General features: G+C 47.7%; 1 protein-coding gene and 1 long non-coding RNA gene across 13 annotated transcripts in view; one reads left to right on the forward strand and one right to left on the reverse strand.

Moving 5' to 3' along the window:
- Positions 1–107: 107 nt before the first annotated feature.
- Positions 108–10096, forward strand: LOC309619327 (RAD52 motif-containing protein 1-like). 12 transcript variants are annotated; one of them, XR_014238894.1, is made up of 7 exons: positions 108–447; positions 828–1007; positions 4696–4864; positions 5822–5920; positions 7583–7668; positions 8931–9084; positions 9961–10048. XR_014238894.1 is itself a non-coding variant. In XM_082374440.1 (5 exons), the coding sequence occupies exons 1-5, from the start codon at positions 154–156 to the stop codon at positions 9193–9195; spliced, it is 810 nt and encodes a 269-aa protein (XP_082230566.1). In that variant the 5' UTR covers positions 108–153; the 3' UTR covers positions 9196–9339. The 12 variants fall into 12 exon arrangements, 2 of the variants coding, with proteins under 2 accessions (XP_082230566.1, XP_082230565.1); XR_014238895.1 differs by having other exon boundaries at positions 9966–10019; XR_014238896.1 differs by lacking the exon at positions 8931–9084 and adding an exon at positions 9128–9255 and having other exon boundaries at positions 9961–9972.
- Positions 3941–16602, reverse strand: part of LOC309619332 — a 53374-nt gene continuing 40712 nt past the window's right edge. The window contains exon 2 of the long non-coding RNA XR_014238904.1: positions 3941–4580. This is a non-coding gene — a long non-coding RNA (uncharacterized lncRNA). The remainder of the gene's footprint in view (positions 4581–16602) is intronic.

Raw genomic sequence — 16602 nt, forward strand, 5'->3', positions numbered from 1 at the left:
CCTGCGGAGACGGGGTGAGCACGCGCGCCGCGCAGACGCACTGCGCAGACGCGGTGCGCAGGCGCTCATGCGCAGATTCCTGCGGGGGGGGGGGGGTTGGTCTGCGCAGGCACGATTGCGCAGGGCGTCTGTTCACGAGCCCGTGCGCACGCGATGACCCACGAGCATCTGCGCAGGCGCGATTGCGCATGGACCTCTGCGCACGCGCCCGTGCGCACGGCCATGACCCAGGAGCGTCTGCGCAGGCGCGATTTTGCGCACGGAGCCTCTGCGCACGCGCGCCTCCGCAGACGCGCGTGCGCAGCCGCAGTCCGCTTGCGCACCGAGCCGCGCACGAGCGGTAACGGTTGGATGGTGGCGTTGGTACCTTTTGTGGTTCCCATCGTGGGTGACAAAACTTTGCTGGTGTGGGAGCTGAGCTCTGGACCCACGGCCGAGGCCTTGCACGTGAGCCGAGCCGGGGTGGAGGGAGGGCTGGAGGAAGCCACCTCGCGCCTCAGTAACTGGGCGCCCCTGGGTACTGCTTCAGCACCTCATCTGCCTGTGGTCTCCGCTGAGAGGAATCTTAGTTCTAGAGCCGACCTGAGCAGTCAGCTCGCCCCCACAGTTTTTTGAGAGAGGGTTCCCAACAGCCGGCATTGCCTCCTAATGCTTCTCGAAGCTTAGGATTTCAGAGGGAAACTTGTTGCTGAAATGAGAAGTGTTTGGAGTTGCAGGCTCACCACAGTTGCCTGCGGCGAAGGGCTGGGGGAATAGAAGGGAACGGGCGGTTTGGCTTCCTGGGCATGAAATTTCCTGCACTTACTTAGCATGGGACCACCCTACAGCATTCTCTGTTCACAGTCTTCTCCCAGTTTGGCCTTCAGTATTCAGTCCGAGTCTTCCCAAATGCAGCAGTGGCCGGTCCTGTGTTCTATGCCATCATCACGGTTTATTCAGCAAGGGATGCCCACAGAGCCCAAAAGGCATGCGACCAGAAGCAGCTTTTTCAGACATCTCCAGTGAAGGTGGGTCCAAATGTGGAATTCCTCGCTCTACTGGGATGAAGTGCTGAATTTAAAACTAATAGGCCGTCGGGAATTCCCTGGCGGTCCAGTGGTTAGGACTCTGCACTTTCACTGCTGAGGGCCCGGGTTCAATCCCTGGTCCGGGAACTAAGATCCCGGGGGGGGGGGGGGAAGGCCAGCGTTTGTACAGCACTGTGGTGTACAGAATGCTGTCAGATGCACTGCCCCACTGATCCCCCAGTTCCCCAGTTCTTTGTTTCTTTTTTTTAGATGAAGAAACTCGAACTCAGGATGGTTAAGTGACTGACTTAAGGTTCATGACAGTAAATGTGGAAACTAGAGGCCAAACCCAAACTTCACTGATGTTAAACACCATGTCAGTTTATGCTGCCCCTTAACTTAAGAAATCTTCACAAGAGTCTTCTTTATATTTACTCTTATGTGAATTTCAAATCTGTGAGGTTGACAAATTGCTTTTTAAATTAATTAATTTATTTATTTATTTATTTTTGGCTGCGTTGGGTCTCGTTGCTGCGCGCCGGCTTTGTCTAGTGGCGGCGAGCGGGGGTTGCTCTTCGTTGCGGTGCGTGGGCTTCTCATCGCGATGGCTTCTCTTGCTGCAGAGCACGGGTTCTAGGCACGCGGGCTTCAGTAGTTGTGGCTCACGGGCTCTAGAGCACAGGCTCAGTAGTTGTGGCACACGGGCTTAGTTGCTCTGCGGCATGTGGGATCTTCCCGTACCAGGAATCGAACCCGTGTCCCCTGCATTGGCAGGCGGACTCTTAACCACTGTGCCACCCGAGAAGTCCCGAGCTTGACAAACTTTTGTCAGATGTAACATAAAGGAGGCTTCGTCATCATCATCACCCTGAAACTGCCTATTCAGAACTCCCTTCAGATTCCAGAAAATGGTTAAAATATTCTTTAATGCATTGTAGAAACTTTACTCCATACTAACATGCCATCCAATTTTACTTCCCCAGAATTAACATTTCATTATGTGCCTCCATTCAGCCACCATTCCTTTTTCAAGGACCTTTTCAATTCCTCTGAATAAGTGAGTGAGGCTTCGATTTCCCAGACCTTTCACTTTAGAATTGTGTGTCTTCTCTGATTGGCTTCTTGCTCTGGCTACTTCCCACTGACCTTGCTGCCTGTTCTCACCCATATTTCTTTACTCACTGATTTCACCTTTATTGAATCTGAGAACTCTCCTCCGATGTGACTCCAGGTACACTACCTCCCACTTCTGTACCCTGTTTAACACCCTCTTCAATCCTGGCTGTACTCCCTGGGATTGAAATGATTTCATGTCAGACATTCTTTAATTTGCAGACCCTGCGACCATTTCACATAACCACTCAGATATTACGGATGGTCCTGGAAAGATTATGAGACAGTTACTTGGTATCATTTGTGAGTAATGAGTTCTTTTCTTACATTGGACATTAAGACCATTCCATAAGCTTAGGTTCTGAGATTTTCACAGCATAAAGCCCGTCACTGATAGAGTAATGACGAAAATGTTCTACAAGTCACTATAGAGTTGAGAGGAAAGGGCATTCGTATTAGATTTCTTTAATGCAGAGCCTTAGTTTACTACCCACACCCCCGAAATTGTTACCTACTTTAATTATGCGTTCTCTTTAAATTTTATTTATTTATTTATTTGGTTGCACCGGGTCTTAGTTGCAGCAGGCGGGCTCCTTAGTTGCGGCTCAAGGGCTCCCCAGTGGCGGCACGTGGGCTCCCCAGTTGCAGCAGGCAGGCTCCTTTAGTTGTGGCTCGCAGGCTCCTTAACTGTGGCGTGCGAACTCTTAGTTGCAGCATGCACGTGACACCTAGTTCCCTGACCAGGGATCGAACCCGGGCCCCCTGCATTGGGAGCACGGAGTCTTAACCACTGCACCAGCAGGGAAGTTCCAATTATGTCTTCTTTTATTCATTAGCAGGTATACATACTTCTTATCTTTTTTCCCGTGTGTTTTTTATAAATACAGACAAGAGAATAACATCTTCAAATAAAATGAAGGAAAGGCCTAATGTATCTGAGTTTTTCTCAGTAGCACGAAGGGAAATGTTTGCCAGCAAGAACTGTGGCAAGGTTATCCCAGATGTCAACTGTCTCTACTACCCAGGGGCTCAGAGCCCTTCTGAAGCTTCCTAATTGTCCAGGACAGCTCCATTATGACTCACCGTACAGGGCCTAGCCTCCCTGTTTTAAATGTTGCAACACTCAACATTTAAAAATTAGTCTTCATTTCTCCTTCCCAGCAGGCAGCTTCAGTTGGAGAAAGTAATTTCGTTTTCTTATGTACTCATTCATTCACTCAGTCAACAGACCATCACTCCTCTATTATATGCCAAGATCTATGCTTGTTTCTGGTAACAAGGAAAGAATAATATATCGTTCCTTCAAGCACTTAAGGAGCTCATAAACTAGTGATGGAGGAAGATGCACAAACAAATCAATAAAGAATTAACAATGCTTTGACTTTATTTGTATTATTTGAATTTTTATGGCTATATTTCTATACTACACCCTATACTACACCCCGTTCAAAATGGAAATAGACATTTAAGAAAGAACTAGTGATGTAAAAAGATCCACAGTAATATGTAAGTTATTTAGAGAGTTAAGACTGGAAATATTTGCACTCTCAAAGAAGCTTGTTAATGCAGATGAACCTCTAATTCTTTTGGTTGCTTTATTTACATTTATAGAGGTATACGTATTCCCTCTTCTAACAGGGGTTAGTAACTTGGGGAGGGGGTGCTACAGATTAAGGTCCTAATTCAGTGGCAGGTCTATCTTATCTCCTCTTCAGGTCATATTCTCAAGCAGGAGCTACAGGATGAGATGACTAAAACAGTTCACTTCCTTTGCTTACCCCCAGCCCCGTGATAGGCTTCTGCTGGGCTTCCTTGGTTGCTTTCATCATCACTTTTACCACCAGAGGTCAGGGAACCTTCCGGTTAATCAGGGGCCCTGGAAATGATGCAGAAAAGTACTGAATGAAAAATAACAAATAACATTTATTTAGGGTTCACTGTGAACTCATTGCTTAAAATGTCCTACTTAATCTTTCTTCACAACCACTCTATGAAATTGGTATTGATAAATCTCAGGTATATCCAAAATAAGTCTCTATGTAGCGTTGTGATATTTTTAGGTCTTTTATGTCTTTAGGGTCGTCTCGGCACCAGACGTAAGACGGTTCGACATAATACGCTAGCCCTAAACAGCTCCAGGTGCCAAGAATTGGCAAATTACTACTTTGGTTTCAATGGGTGGTCAAAAAGGATCATCAGGGTAAACTCTGTAGATTTTCTGTGACTAACCAGACTCCTTTCAACATTGAACTCCTAGACTTTAGAGAGAAGAATAGAACAGGGCTATGGGGAGGAGATGTGAGAGGCTTCCACATGGAAGTATCTGAGCATTGGCCTGCCACCTAGAATTAGTGATAATCTCAATGACTTGGATGGTGGTGTCCATAATTTCCTCCAGTATTTGTATGGTATATAATAAAAAATAGTTGTCCATATCTAGTCATTCATTTGCAAGTCTCACTTGATTCTGAAGCTATAGCATACCTAAACTATTACCTGGGATTGCTGGAGTTTAGTTTTTATCTCTGACACCAGAATATTTTGAAGTCTAGCCTTTAATTCAAAATCCTAACAGCTTCAGGATCTTTCTAACCTTGAAGAAAGGGAAAATGAAGATATTGTGACACCACTTCAGAAGCAAAGCCTGAAGCTCTTCTGTGCTTTAGAGGTGGCGTTGCCCTCCCACGAGTGCAGGATTCCTGGAGCTGGCATGGCTGAGGAACCTTTGGATAAGTTGGAGGAAGGTCTGTTTTCCAGTATGTGTGTGTGTGTGTGGGGAGGTGAGGGAGTGGGATTTCTCTTTTTTCCTTTCTTTCTGAAACTCAACTTTTCAGATACATCATCACCTGGGCTAAGCAACTAAAGCCCTGGGCAGAATTTTTCTGCCGGACAATATAGGTTTTTATCTTAGGCAATACCTGACAGCACCTTAAACTTTAGATTTTAGAACTGACTGCCTGCCAAGAAGCTTAGGAGGAGGGAAAATTAGTTATTTTTATTTTTTGGTTAATAATTTGTTTTGTGCTAAAATAGTCCTTCAAATACACATGTCTTCTGGCCTTCAGTTATCCCAACAATATCATTGTCTAAAGAGTGAAATAAACTCTTGTGTAAATGTTCAGTCCTTTGCCTCCTATAGAGGGGCCTGAGCGGAAAAAGTAAATGTAGGTCCCTAGAAAGGGGATTCCGATTGGTACTGAGTTTTTTCCTAGAATCCATGGCACTTGGGCTTAGGGTTTTACGTCAGAGGCAGGGCTGTTCGCGAATGGAGTGGAGGAGGCTCCACCATCCACCTGAGTGGGTGATGGTTGAGGAGAGGCCAGATCATCTGCACTACCACCAAGTCTATCTCACTGTATGAACCCAGCCCTTTACGCACAGGAGAGCAGGGTCTGTAGCAGTGTAGCCTCAGCTTGTCCATTTGAAATCTGTGAGTAACATGAGATTTGTGCCGCGTTCTTGGTTTGCATTGCCCATCGAGTATTTTAGGAACTTCCAGAATAGATCTGAGCAGTAAAAGTGTGCCATGCCAGGGTATACCTACAACAGAGACATTCAACCATAGCCCAGTGTTGTGCCTGCCCTTAATCACAAAGATAATGATCTAAGAATGACAGATGCATGTTTAGTTTTAAACACATAACCTAGAAATCAGTTATTCAGATAGGCATTTTAAATTCATCTGTTTTGGTTGGATTTAGGGTCATTATCATTCCTTATGAAAAGGAAGGTAACCCAGAAGCTTGCTATTCAGAAGGCTATGACAGAAGCATTCCGGAAACTGCTGATTGTGGTTTTAGGTAGGACCTTTTTGATTGTCCTTGAAGTGCTTCGGTTTCAGTGAGCAAATCAACTTATTTGAAAAGTGAATTGGATGAAAATAATGGTTATCTAAAACATTACATATTCTTTCATTCACCAGATGCTTTCACAGCAGCAGTCTTAACTTTGTTCTTTGTGGCATTTATGAGAAAAACGACAGCAACTATGATCGTCCCCAGTGTTTAGATGTAGAATGACTTGCCTCAGTTCATACAGAAAGTGTTTGATCCAGTTCTTCCTCAATTGCTTGCTTATCATACAGAATAGTATAGTGATGATAAGCCTTGGACACCTGTGTTTGAGTCCTAACTTTGTCTCTTAGGTTTTGTTGTTGTTGTTGTTGCAATTTTAGGTTTTCCTAGCCAGAGACATTTGAAGGTATTTAATATCTCTAAGCTGCAATTTCTTTATCTGCAAATAGGGTTAGTAATTCAGCTTATCACCTAATGGGGGATATTGTAAGAGGAAATGAGATGATGAATGTCAAAAGCTTAGAACTATGCCTGAAACATAGTAAGCAGACAAAATGTATTGACTGTTATTATTATCATTGTTTTCTTGTTGAAGAGTTTATTAGATTATGTTTTTGGAATCAGCTTAATTTCAGTTTTCATTTCTGATATATTGGGTGAATATGATTCTTATATAATAATCGGCTACGTTTTTGTGAGCCTTGAAAGGGGTCATGCTATTGAACAGCGTTGATTGTGTTCCCTATCGAGTTATACAGCGGTGAGAATGTCACAGGCTGTGCCCAAAGGAGACTTTATGATTAGTAGATTCCCGGAACAGAATTGCTCCTCTGCTTCACAGCCCTGCAGGCTTAGAGACTGAGGAATCCTAGCTAAGTTGTCAGAGACCTTATTTGCTTGTAAGAGTTGACCGTGGCTTGGTCTTGGCCTTCCAGCCTGGGCAGTCCTTCCAGTGAAGTGTGACTTCCCTGGTCATCAGGCAGAATCTCCATCAGCTGTCAACTCTGGGTAACAACCTTTAAGAACCAAACTAAATGTCTGGGTTGTTTGTCCCTAATATGCAAAGGTATTGCGTATATGTACTCAAAACTCCTTAGACCGAAAAGCCTGGTGGCTCTAGCTTGCCTTGAGGAAAGCTGTATTGTCCAAAAGGTACATGGGCCAGTTTCTGCCAGTAGAGTGTTCAAATGCTCTCTCTCTCTCTGTCTGTCTCTGTCTCCAAAGCTTTGTTCATTGTATCTGGTAGAATTTTGGTCCCAAGGAGTAGGCACTTGCCTTGCTTCTGATATGAAGTATCTATTATAGTCCAGTGTTATCTATCCCAGGTTTGAACTCACTTTGACCCCCACCTAATGCCTTCCTCTTTAATTGTATTGTGATTGAACATTTTTGTTTCCACAGCTTTTAATTTCTATGTCATTATTCCTTAGTTCTTATTTCTAAGATCATAAAGGTTTTTGAACCAAAGTTGATACTTCTTATATACTTTTTCACAAATAATTATGATAAAGACTGAAGTGTCAGATGAGGGCACTTCTAGCTTGAAAGTGCTCTCATTTTCTGCTTTTAGAAATCAAAAGAATGTCTAATTATTGGGTGCTACCATTGTATACAGGAAGTTTTAGAACAAGAAAACTTCTGAACTGATCCTTGTTAACTTTATTTCAGAAAGTGGTAAAATAGCTGTGGCATATTGACCCTGTGAAGAGGTCACAGATGCTAGAACCGAAGAGGAACTACAGGATTTAATTCAAGTATATGGAGATAAAATCTCAAGGGGTACACAGCCAGTGTAGCCGTAATTCAAAACAACCAGCAGGATTTGGAAGACTTTGGCATGTCTACTCAGCTCTGTCTTCCTTCGGAAAATGTGAAACTCTGAAACTGCTTTTGAGGCAGGGAATTTCTAGGACTTTTCCAAGTCCCGAGCCTTGTCTCTGGCCCCTTATTTGAAGTTTGGAGAGCAGGATTGAGGGCCATCAGTGTACGTCTACAGTTGTGGACACAGGAGAAGACACAGGCCTTTTAGAACTCCCCTCAAATAGAATTGCAGGGATTTGGGAACAAAGTAACTATGGCCTTAAGTGTGATTATGCTACAGTGTTTAAAAAGTATTCACGCCTTTCAAGTAAGGTATATTACCCAGGTCTCAGCATCTCATATATATCTTGTGTTAAATATTTTGCCGAAGAACCTTTCTGTAAACCAATTATATGGATGCCTCGAGTTAGGGATTAAGTTGTCAACGTAATTTCTAAAAGAAAACATTAATGTACTGCATATAGGATTTTTATTAAAAAGGAGCAAAAAATGTGTTTCATGTCATTGAGAGCTTAATTTGGGGCTAGATTTCTGATTATTTAACTCACCCCAATGTTGCAAAGTTTGTTTTGAAGGGAAGAAAGTAGAGAAAGAAAAGGTGCTTATGTTCTGAAAAATGTAAAAATTTTGAAAGTTTTTCCTGTACAAAATAATTATTTTAATTCAATGTAAATCAGTCAAGGAAACTTCAGACGTATCCATGTCTGGGCTTTAGGAAGTCTAGCTTCCTGTGAAATGTGAGAGGAAAGGATTCCGTATTGATACTAAAGATTTCGGAAGGCTGATTATAACAACAGGTCCATTCCTAAATGAGGCCAATCTTGGAATCAGTTCCATTTAGAAACCATTATGTGCTAGGCACTGGAAATAAGATGAAGCTCCTTCTCTCTTGGAGTTTAGGTGTTAAAGGTGTACCAGACAATTAAAAATTTAGCACTAAAATTAAATAGATTACGAAAAGGACTGTGAAGAAAGTAAACTGGGTGCTAGTTACAGTATTTCAAGAAAACTACTTACCATGCTGACTTTAACATACTAAGTGTCTTCTCCATGTGTGCACACAGGGTAGACCGCTGAAAAGTGACACTGTCGTTTTTTCTAGATTAATGGCTCTGTTGAGACAAGGTGGGATGGGGGAAGTTTTCCCATGCTAATGTAAAGGGCCGTTCACTTGGTTTTAGACTCTCTTTCCCAGAATGAATTGCTCACCTGCCCCAAAGCCCTCCTACAGAAGTTCTGGAGTCATCACTGATTCAATGGTAACCCCTAATAACAGAGTGGTGAATTAATAATGAGACGTGAATACTGAGAGTTTGGAGGAAATGGCAACATTTTAGAATAACTGTAAGGTGTGTTCCCTTCCCGCCACCCTAACTGGTGCTCATTTTGCAGGTCAGCTACTTTTCTTGTCAGCCGTGTGGCCAAAGGGAGGAAGAATGCCTCTCAGACTTCAGCTTTGAGGAGGAAGTGTTCAGATTGCCAGAACTGGACTAGCACTTTTGAATTTCCCAGAATGCCAGGTCTTGTGGTTTCCTTGGGAAGCTCTGCATCCTTCCCAACCCCCCTCCACCCCTGGGCTGCTGGAGTTTGGGGCCACTCGGGTGTGCAGCCCAAATCCCGCCTCATTGTTTGGGGCCAGGGAGGGCAGGGAGGGGTTGGGGAGAGGGCCTGGAAGGAGGTAATTGTCGCCTTTGCAAGGGGAAGGATGGCTGGCGCCCTGGGGACTGTGGGAAAAAGGCCCACTCTGGTGGCGCGCATTGGATCTCCGCACGAACCTAATAACGGTGGCGTAACTAAAGATGTCATAAATAACGGGTGGGATGTTAGGCGGGAAAGGGGCGCGCGATTGCGAACGGTGAGCCCTCGCGTCGCGGCGCTGGCATAGCGGTTCGGTTCGGCTCTGAAGGAGGATGTGGCTCCAGCTCCTCACTGGCCTGGGTCGCTGCGCCTGGGAGCCGCCGCATGTTATGTCGCGGCTGCGCCTCTGTGTCGAGGGTGCGCCCCACGGCTCCTCCTCACATGGCAATGACGTTGGCTTCTAGTCCAGGCATTTCAGCCTCCGGAGTAGGCCCTGGGCCCCGTCCAGGTGACCCCCAACCCCCCACCCCCCGCGGCTGATCGAGGCTTGGTCTTCACACGTCTCAGACCCCCATCCCAAATTGCCCCATGCCCTTACACCCTGGCAGAAGCCGGGTGCTTTAATTACTTGATGTCCTCATCTCCAGTCCAGATGTTGGCCCCACCTCATCAGGAGTTGACTGAGACTGAGGTTCCATACCCGGACACGGATTCGGTTGGAGAGCTGCCTACAGGGCCAGATCAGTTTGCTGTTCCATATCAGGATCTGAATAACAAGCAAACCCAACATCAGAAGCTCCCAGAGGAAGTTCCAGTGCTGGATTGGAATCAGAATCAGGCCTTGGTTCTGCCTTCTCAACGCAAATGTAAGACTAAAAACATAGGTCTAGATCAGGCTGAAGGTCACCAGTCATTTGAAATACTTGTTCCACCTCTAGGTAGTAAGAGCTCAAAACCAATGAAGTTTATTGTTTCACCCCCAAACCTGAAGAAAGATCTAGTTCAGCATCAACGGCTTGCCAAAGTTGTTGTTGGAACTATAGGCCAATTTGAAAAAAAACACTCTCTAGTGTCTAGAACAACAGTTGCAGGGTGATTATTTAGATCTCAGTATGGATGGATGCCTTTTACCGTGAGGAGAGCCTACCTAGGGATTTTTTGGGGAGCCCAGATGAACCTCCAGAGCCCCCTGAGGAAGCTGAAATTTCTCCATCCCAGCAGGAGGCCCACACTCGTCATCCAGAGCGCACTGAGGAGGCTGAATCTTTACCCCAGCACGAGGCCCCTGCTCAGCATCCACAGACGCCTGAGGAGGTTGAATCTTTTTCACCCCAGGCAGAGGCCCGGGCTCAGCATCCAGAGCCCGCTGAAGAGGTAGAACCACCTCCACTTCAGCAGGAGGGTCCATCTCAGCCTTCAGAGGCCCCTGAGGAACTAGAAACTTCAAGTCCCCAGGAGGCCCTAGCCCAGCCTTTGGAGACACTTAAGGAGGTTGTAGTTCGACCAGTAGCACATCATGGGGTAAATGAAGCTCAGCAGTCAAACTTGTACAATGTCACTGTTAAACCTCTGGATCTGGCACTGACCATAACTCCACAGGTCACCAAAGAGGTTGAACCTTGTCCAGTCCAGCTGGAGACCCCATCTCAGCCTCCAGAGAGCCCTGAGTAGGTTGAACCTGCGCCAGTCCAGCAGGAGGCCCTATCTCAACCTCCAGAGAGCCCCGAGGAGGTTGAACCTTCTCCAGTCCAGCAGCAGGCCCCATCTCAACCTCCAGAGCTCCCTGAGGAGGTTGAACCTTCTCTACTCCATCAAGAGGCCACAACTCAGGCTCCAGGGTTCCCTACTGAGTATGTACTTCAAATTCCAGTGAGTGGGGCTTCCCTGGTGGCGCAGTGGTTGAAAATCTGCCTGCTGATGCAGGGGACACGGGATCGGGCCCTGGTCTGGGAAGATCCCACATGCCTCGGAGCAACTTAGGCCTGTGAACAACAACTGTTGAGCCTGTGCGTCTGGAGCCTCTGCTCCGCAACAAGAGAGGCCAAGATAGAGGCCCACACACCGCGATGAAGTGTGCCCCCGCTTGCCGCAACTGGAGAAAGCCCTTGCGCAGAAACGAAGACCCAACACAGGCAAAAATAAAATAAACCAATAAATAATAATTAAAAATGAATATCTGCTTATAAAAAAAAGAGTAACCTATTAAAAATTCTTACAGATGAGTAAGAAAAAGAACAGTATCACAATGGCAAAACCCTCATATAAAAAATTCACAAAAATACAAATAAGTTCAAAATTAATTAAAAAATAAATAAATAAAATTCCAGTGAGGGATGAGGCAGCATCTCTACCTGGCGTTCAGCGTCACGCTCATTCAAACTTGCCCAGTGTGACACTTCAACATCTGGATTTGGAATTTAGCATCACTCTAGAGCCCACTCCGGAAGCTGAGTTTCCTACAGCTCAGCAGGAGGACGTGGCTCCACCTCTTGAGCATCCTGAGGAGACAGAATCTTCTCCAACCCAACCAGAGACCTCAGCTAAGCCTCCAGAGCCTCCTGGAGAGGTTGAGCCTTCACGTGAGCGGGAGCAACCAGCTCCACCTTCTGAGCCTCCTGGGGAAGTTGAACCTTCTCCAACCCAGCAGGAGACCACAGGTCAGCCTCCAGAGCCTCTTGTGGAAGCTGAGCGTTCTCCAAGTGAACAGGAGCAACCGACTCAGCCTTCTGAGCCTACAGAGCCTCCTGAGGAGGTGAAGCCAGCAACCCAGCAGGAGACCCCAGCTCAGCTTTCAGAGTCTTTTGGAGAAGCTGGAAGTTCTGCAACCCAGGAGGAAGCCTCAGCTCAGTCTCCAGAGCCCCCTAGTGAGGTAGAATGGTGTCCAACCCAGTAGGAGATCCCAGCTCTGTTTCCAGCGGAGATAGATAGATCCTTCTGCAACCCTGCAGGAGCTACCAGCTCAGCCTCCAGAGCCTTCTTGAGGGGAGGTGGAACCTTCTGCAACTCAACAGGAAGAGCCAGCTCAACCTCCAGAGCATCATGAAATGACAGTTTCACCTCCAAGTCACCGTCATGCTCAGCATTCAAACTTATCCAGTGTCGCTGTCAAACCTGCAGATGTGGAGCTTACCATAACAAAGGAACCCACTCCAGAGGTGGGACCTTCTCCAAATCAGCACAAGCCTTCAGCTCAGGCCTCCGTGCCCCTTACTAATGCAGAATTTTCTACAACCCAGCATGAGGCCCCCACGCTGCCTTCACAGCCACCTGAGGAGGTTGAACCTTTGCCAGTTCAACAGGAGGCTCCAGCCCAATCTCCAGAAGCCGGTGCACATAATAAACCTTCAGTACAAGAGGAGACCCCAGCTCAGTATCCAGAGCATCCTGGAGAAGGAGTTATACCTGCCACAACCCAGCAGGAGACTCCAGATCAGCATCCACTGGCTCCTGAGCTTGTACCTTCTCCACCTCAGCAGGCAGACACAGCTCAGCCTCCACAGTCTCCTGGTGAGGTTGACTCCTCTCCAACCCAGTCTCCAGAGCTCTCTAATGTGACTGTAGTTTTCTCTCCAGAGCATCATGTGACAACAGTTTCTCCTCTAGGTCAGGATCAAGGTCAGCTTCTGCAGCAGCCCGATGTCACTGTTCAACCTGTGGATCTTGCACTTATCGTAACTCCAGCGTTCACTAATGAGGTTGAAACTTCTCCACCCCAACAAGAAACCTCGGCTCAGTCTACAGTGTCCCCTGAGCAGGTGGAAGCTTTGTCAGTCCAGCAAGAGGTTTCAGATCAGCATCCAACCCCCACTGAAAATGTTGAACCGTCTCCAGTTCAGCAGGGAGCCCCAACTCAACCTGAAGAGCTTCCTGAGGAAACTGAACCTTCTCCAAGGCAGCAGGAGAGCTCAGCTCAGCATCCAAAGCCCACTGAGTGGGTTGGACCTTCTCCAGTCCAGCATCAGCACCCAACTCAGCCTCCAGGGGCCTCTACAGATGGTGCAGCTCAACCTTCAGTACGTAATGAAGTGACATTCTCACCTCTAGGTCCAGGTGAAGTTGAACATCCAGTGTTGCCTATATGACAGTTAAACCCGTGGATCTGGCGGTTTTCTTAACTCTAGAGCCCACTAAAGAGGTTGAACATCCTCCAGTGCAGCAGGAAGACTCTACTCAGACTCCAGATCCCCCTGGAGGGATAGACCTTTCTTTAGTCTCCGAGGAGCCCCCTGCTCAGTCTCCAGTTGCCCAGGGGGGCTCAGCTATATCTCCTGAGCCTCCTAAGGAGGTGGCACCTTCTCCCACACAGCAGGAGCTTCTGGCTCAGTCACTAGAACTCCCTGCAAAAGTGGAACCATTTCCAGTCCCTCAAGGGACCCTTCCTCCTCTTCTACAGCCCCCTGAGAATATGGAGTCTTCTCTAGTCCAACAGGAGTTCCCAGACCTACCTCTGGAACCCCTGAAAGAGACAGAACCTTCTCCAGCCCAGCAGGAGGCCCCATCTCAGCCTCCAGAGAGCCCCGAGGAAGTTGAACCTTCTCCAGTCCAGCAGCAGGCCCCTTCTCAGCCTCCAGAGCGCCCTGAGGAGGTTGAACCTTCTCTACTCCATCAAGAGGCCCCAACTCAGGCTCCAGGGTTCCCTACTCAGTATGTACTTCACATTCCCGTGCGTGATGAGGTAGCATCTCTACCTGGCGTTCAGCGTCACACTCATTCAAACTTGCCCAGTGTGACACTTCAACCTCTGGATTTGGAACTTAGCATCACTCCAGAGCCCACTCCGGAAGCTGAATTTCCTACAGCTCAGCAGGAGGACGTGGCTCCACCTCTTGAGCATCCTGAGGAGACAGAATCTTCTCCAACCCAACCAGAGACCTCAGCTAAGCCTCCAGAGCCTCCTGGAGAGGTTGAGCCTTCACGTGAGCGGGAGCAACCAGCTCCACCTTCTGAGCCTCCTGGGGAAGTTGAACCTTCTCCAACCCAGCAGGAGACCACAGGTCAGCCTCCAGAGCCTCTTGTGGAAGCTGAGCGTTCTCCAAGTGAACAGGAGCAACCGACTCAGCCTTCTGAGCCTACAGAGCCTCCTGAGGAGGTGAAGCCAGCAACCCAGCAGGAGACCCCAGCTCAGCTTTCAGAGTCTTTTGGAGAAGCTGGAAGTTCTGCAACCCAGGAGGAAGCCTCAGCTCAGTCTCCAGAGCCCCCTAGTGAGGTAGAATGGTGTCCAACCCAGTAGGAGATCCCAGCTCTGTTTCCAGCGGAGATAGATAGATCCTTCTGCAACCCTGCAGGAGCTACCAGCTCAGCCTCCAGAGCCTTCTTGAGGGGAGGTGGAACCTTCTGCAACTCAACAGGAAGAGCCAGCTCAATCTCCAGAGCATCATGAAATGACAGTTTCACCTCCAAGTCACCGTCATGCTCAGCATTCAAACTTATCCAGTGTCGCTGTCAAACCTGCAGATATGGAGCTTACCATAACAAAAGAACCCACTCCAGAGGTGGGACCTTCTCCAAATCAGCACAAGCCTTCAGCTCAGCCCTCAGTGCCCCTTACTAATGCAGAATTTTCTACAACCCAGCATGAGGCCCCCATGCTGCCTTCACAGCCACCTGAGGAGGTTGAACCTTTGCCAGTTCAACAGGAGGCTCCAGCCCAATCTCCAGAAGCTGGTGCACATAATAAACCTTCAGTACAAGAGGAGACCCCAGCTCAGTATCCAGAGCATCCTGGAGAAGAAGTTATACCTGCCACAACCCAGCAGGAGACTCCAGATCAGCATCCACTGGCTCCTTAGCTTGTACCTTCTCCACCTCAGCAGGCAGCCACAGCTCAGCCTCCACAGTCTCCTGGTGAGGTTGACTCCTCTCCAACCCAGTCTCCAGAGCTCTCTAATGTGACTGTAGTTTTCTCTCCAGAGCATCATGTGACAACAGTTTCTCCTCTAGGTCAGGATCAAGGTCAGCTTCTGCAGCGGCCCAATGTCACTGTTAAACCTGTGGATCTTGCACTTATCGTAACTCCAGCGTTCACTAATGAGGTTGAAACTTCTCCACCCCAACAAGAAACCTCGGCTCAGTCTACAGTGTCCCCTGAGCAGGTGGAAGCTTTGTCAGTCCAGCAAGAGGTTTCAGATCAGCATCCAACCCCCTCTGAAAATGTTGAACCTTCTCCAGTTCAGCAGGGAGCCCCAACTCAACCTGAAGAGCTTCCTGATGAAACTGAACCTTCTCCAAGGCAGCAGGAGAGCTCAACTCAGCATCCAAAGCCCACTGAGTGGGTTGGACCTTCTCCAGTCCAGCATCAGCACCCAACTCAGCCTCCAGGGGCCTCTACAGATGGTGCAGCTCAACCTTCAGTACATAATGAAGTGACATTCTCACCTCTAAGTCCAGGTGAAGTTGAACATCCAATGTTGCCTAATATGACAGTTAAACCCGTGGATCTGGCGGTTGTCTTAACTCTAGAGCCCACTAAAGAGGTTGAACATCCTCCAGTGCAGCAGGAGGACCCTACTCAGACTCCAGATCCCCCTGGAGGGATAGAGCTTTGTTTAGTCCACGAGGAACCCCCAGCTCAGTCTCCAGTTGCCCAGGGGGGCTCAGCTATATCTCCTGAGCCCCCTAAGGAGGTGGTACCTTCTCCCACACAGCAGGAGCTTCAGGCTCAGTCACCAGAGCTCCCTGCAAAGGTGGAACCATTTCCAGCCCCTCAAGGGTCCCTTCCTCAGCTTCTACAGCCCCCTGAGAATATGGAGTCTTCTCTAGTCCAACAGGAGTTCCCAGACCTACCTCTGGAACCCCTGAAAGAGACAGAACCTTCTCCAGCCCAGCAGGAGGCCCCATCTCAGTCTCCAGTGGCACCTAAGGAGGTTTTAGCACAAACTGCAGTGCATTATGAGATGACAGTTCCAACACTTGGACAGGATCAAGCTGAGCATTCAAACTTGCCCAGTGTCACAGTTAAACCTTTGGACCAGGGGCTTCCCACAGCTCCAGAACCTACAACGGAGGATGAACATTCCACAGCCCTGCAGCATACTGCAGTTCCTCCAACATACCCCGAGGTGACATTTCCAAATCCAGAGCAAGTTCAGGCTCAGCATCCAACCTTGACTGATGTCACAGTTCAACCTTTGGACCTTCAACTGACCATAAGGCCAGAGCCCACTAAGGAGGATGAACCTTCTCCAACCATGCAGGAGACCTTAACCCAGCCTCCATAACCACCTAAGGATGTTTTTGTAGCTCAGCCTCCAGTATATCAGAACGCAATAGTTCCAGCACCAGATCAGGAT

Source organism: Balaenoptera borealis (genome assembly GCF_965194805.1).
Source record: "Balaenoptera borealis genome assembly, chromosome: 20".
In the NCBI taxonomy this organism is placed as follows: domain Eukaryota; kingdom Metazoa; phylum Chordata; class Mammalia; order Artiodactyla; family Balaenopteridae; genus Balaenoptera; species Balaenoptera borealis.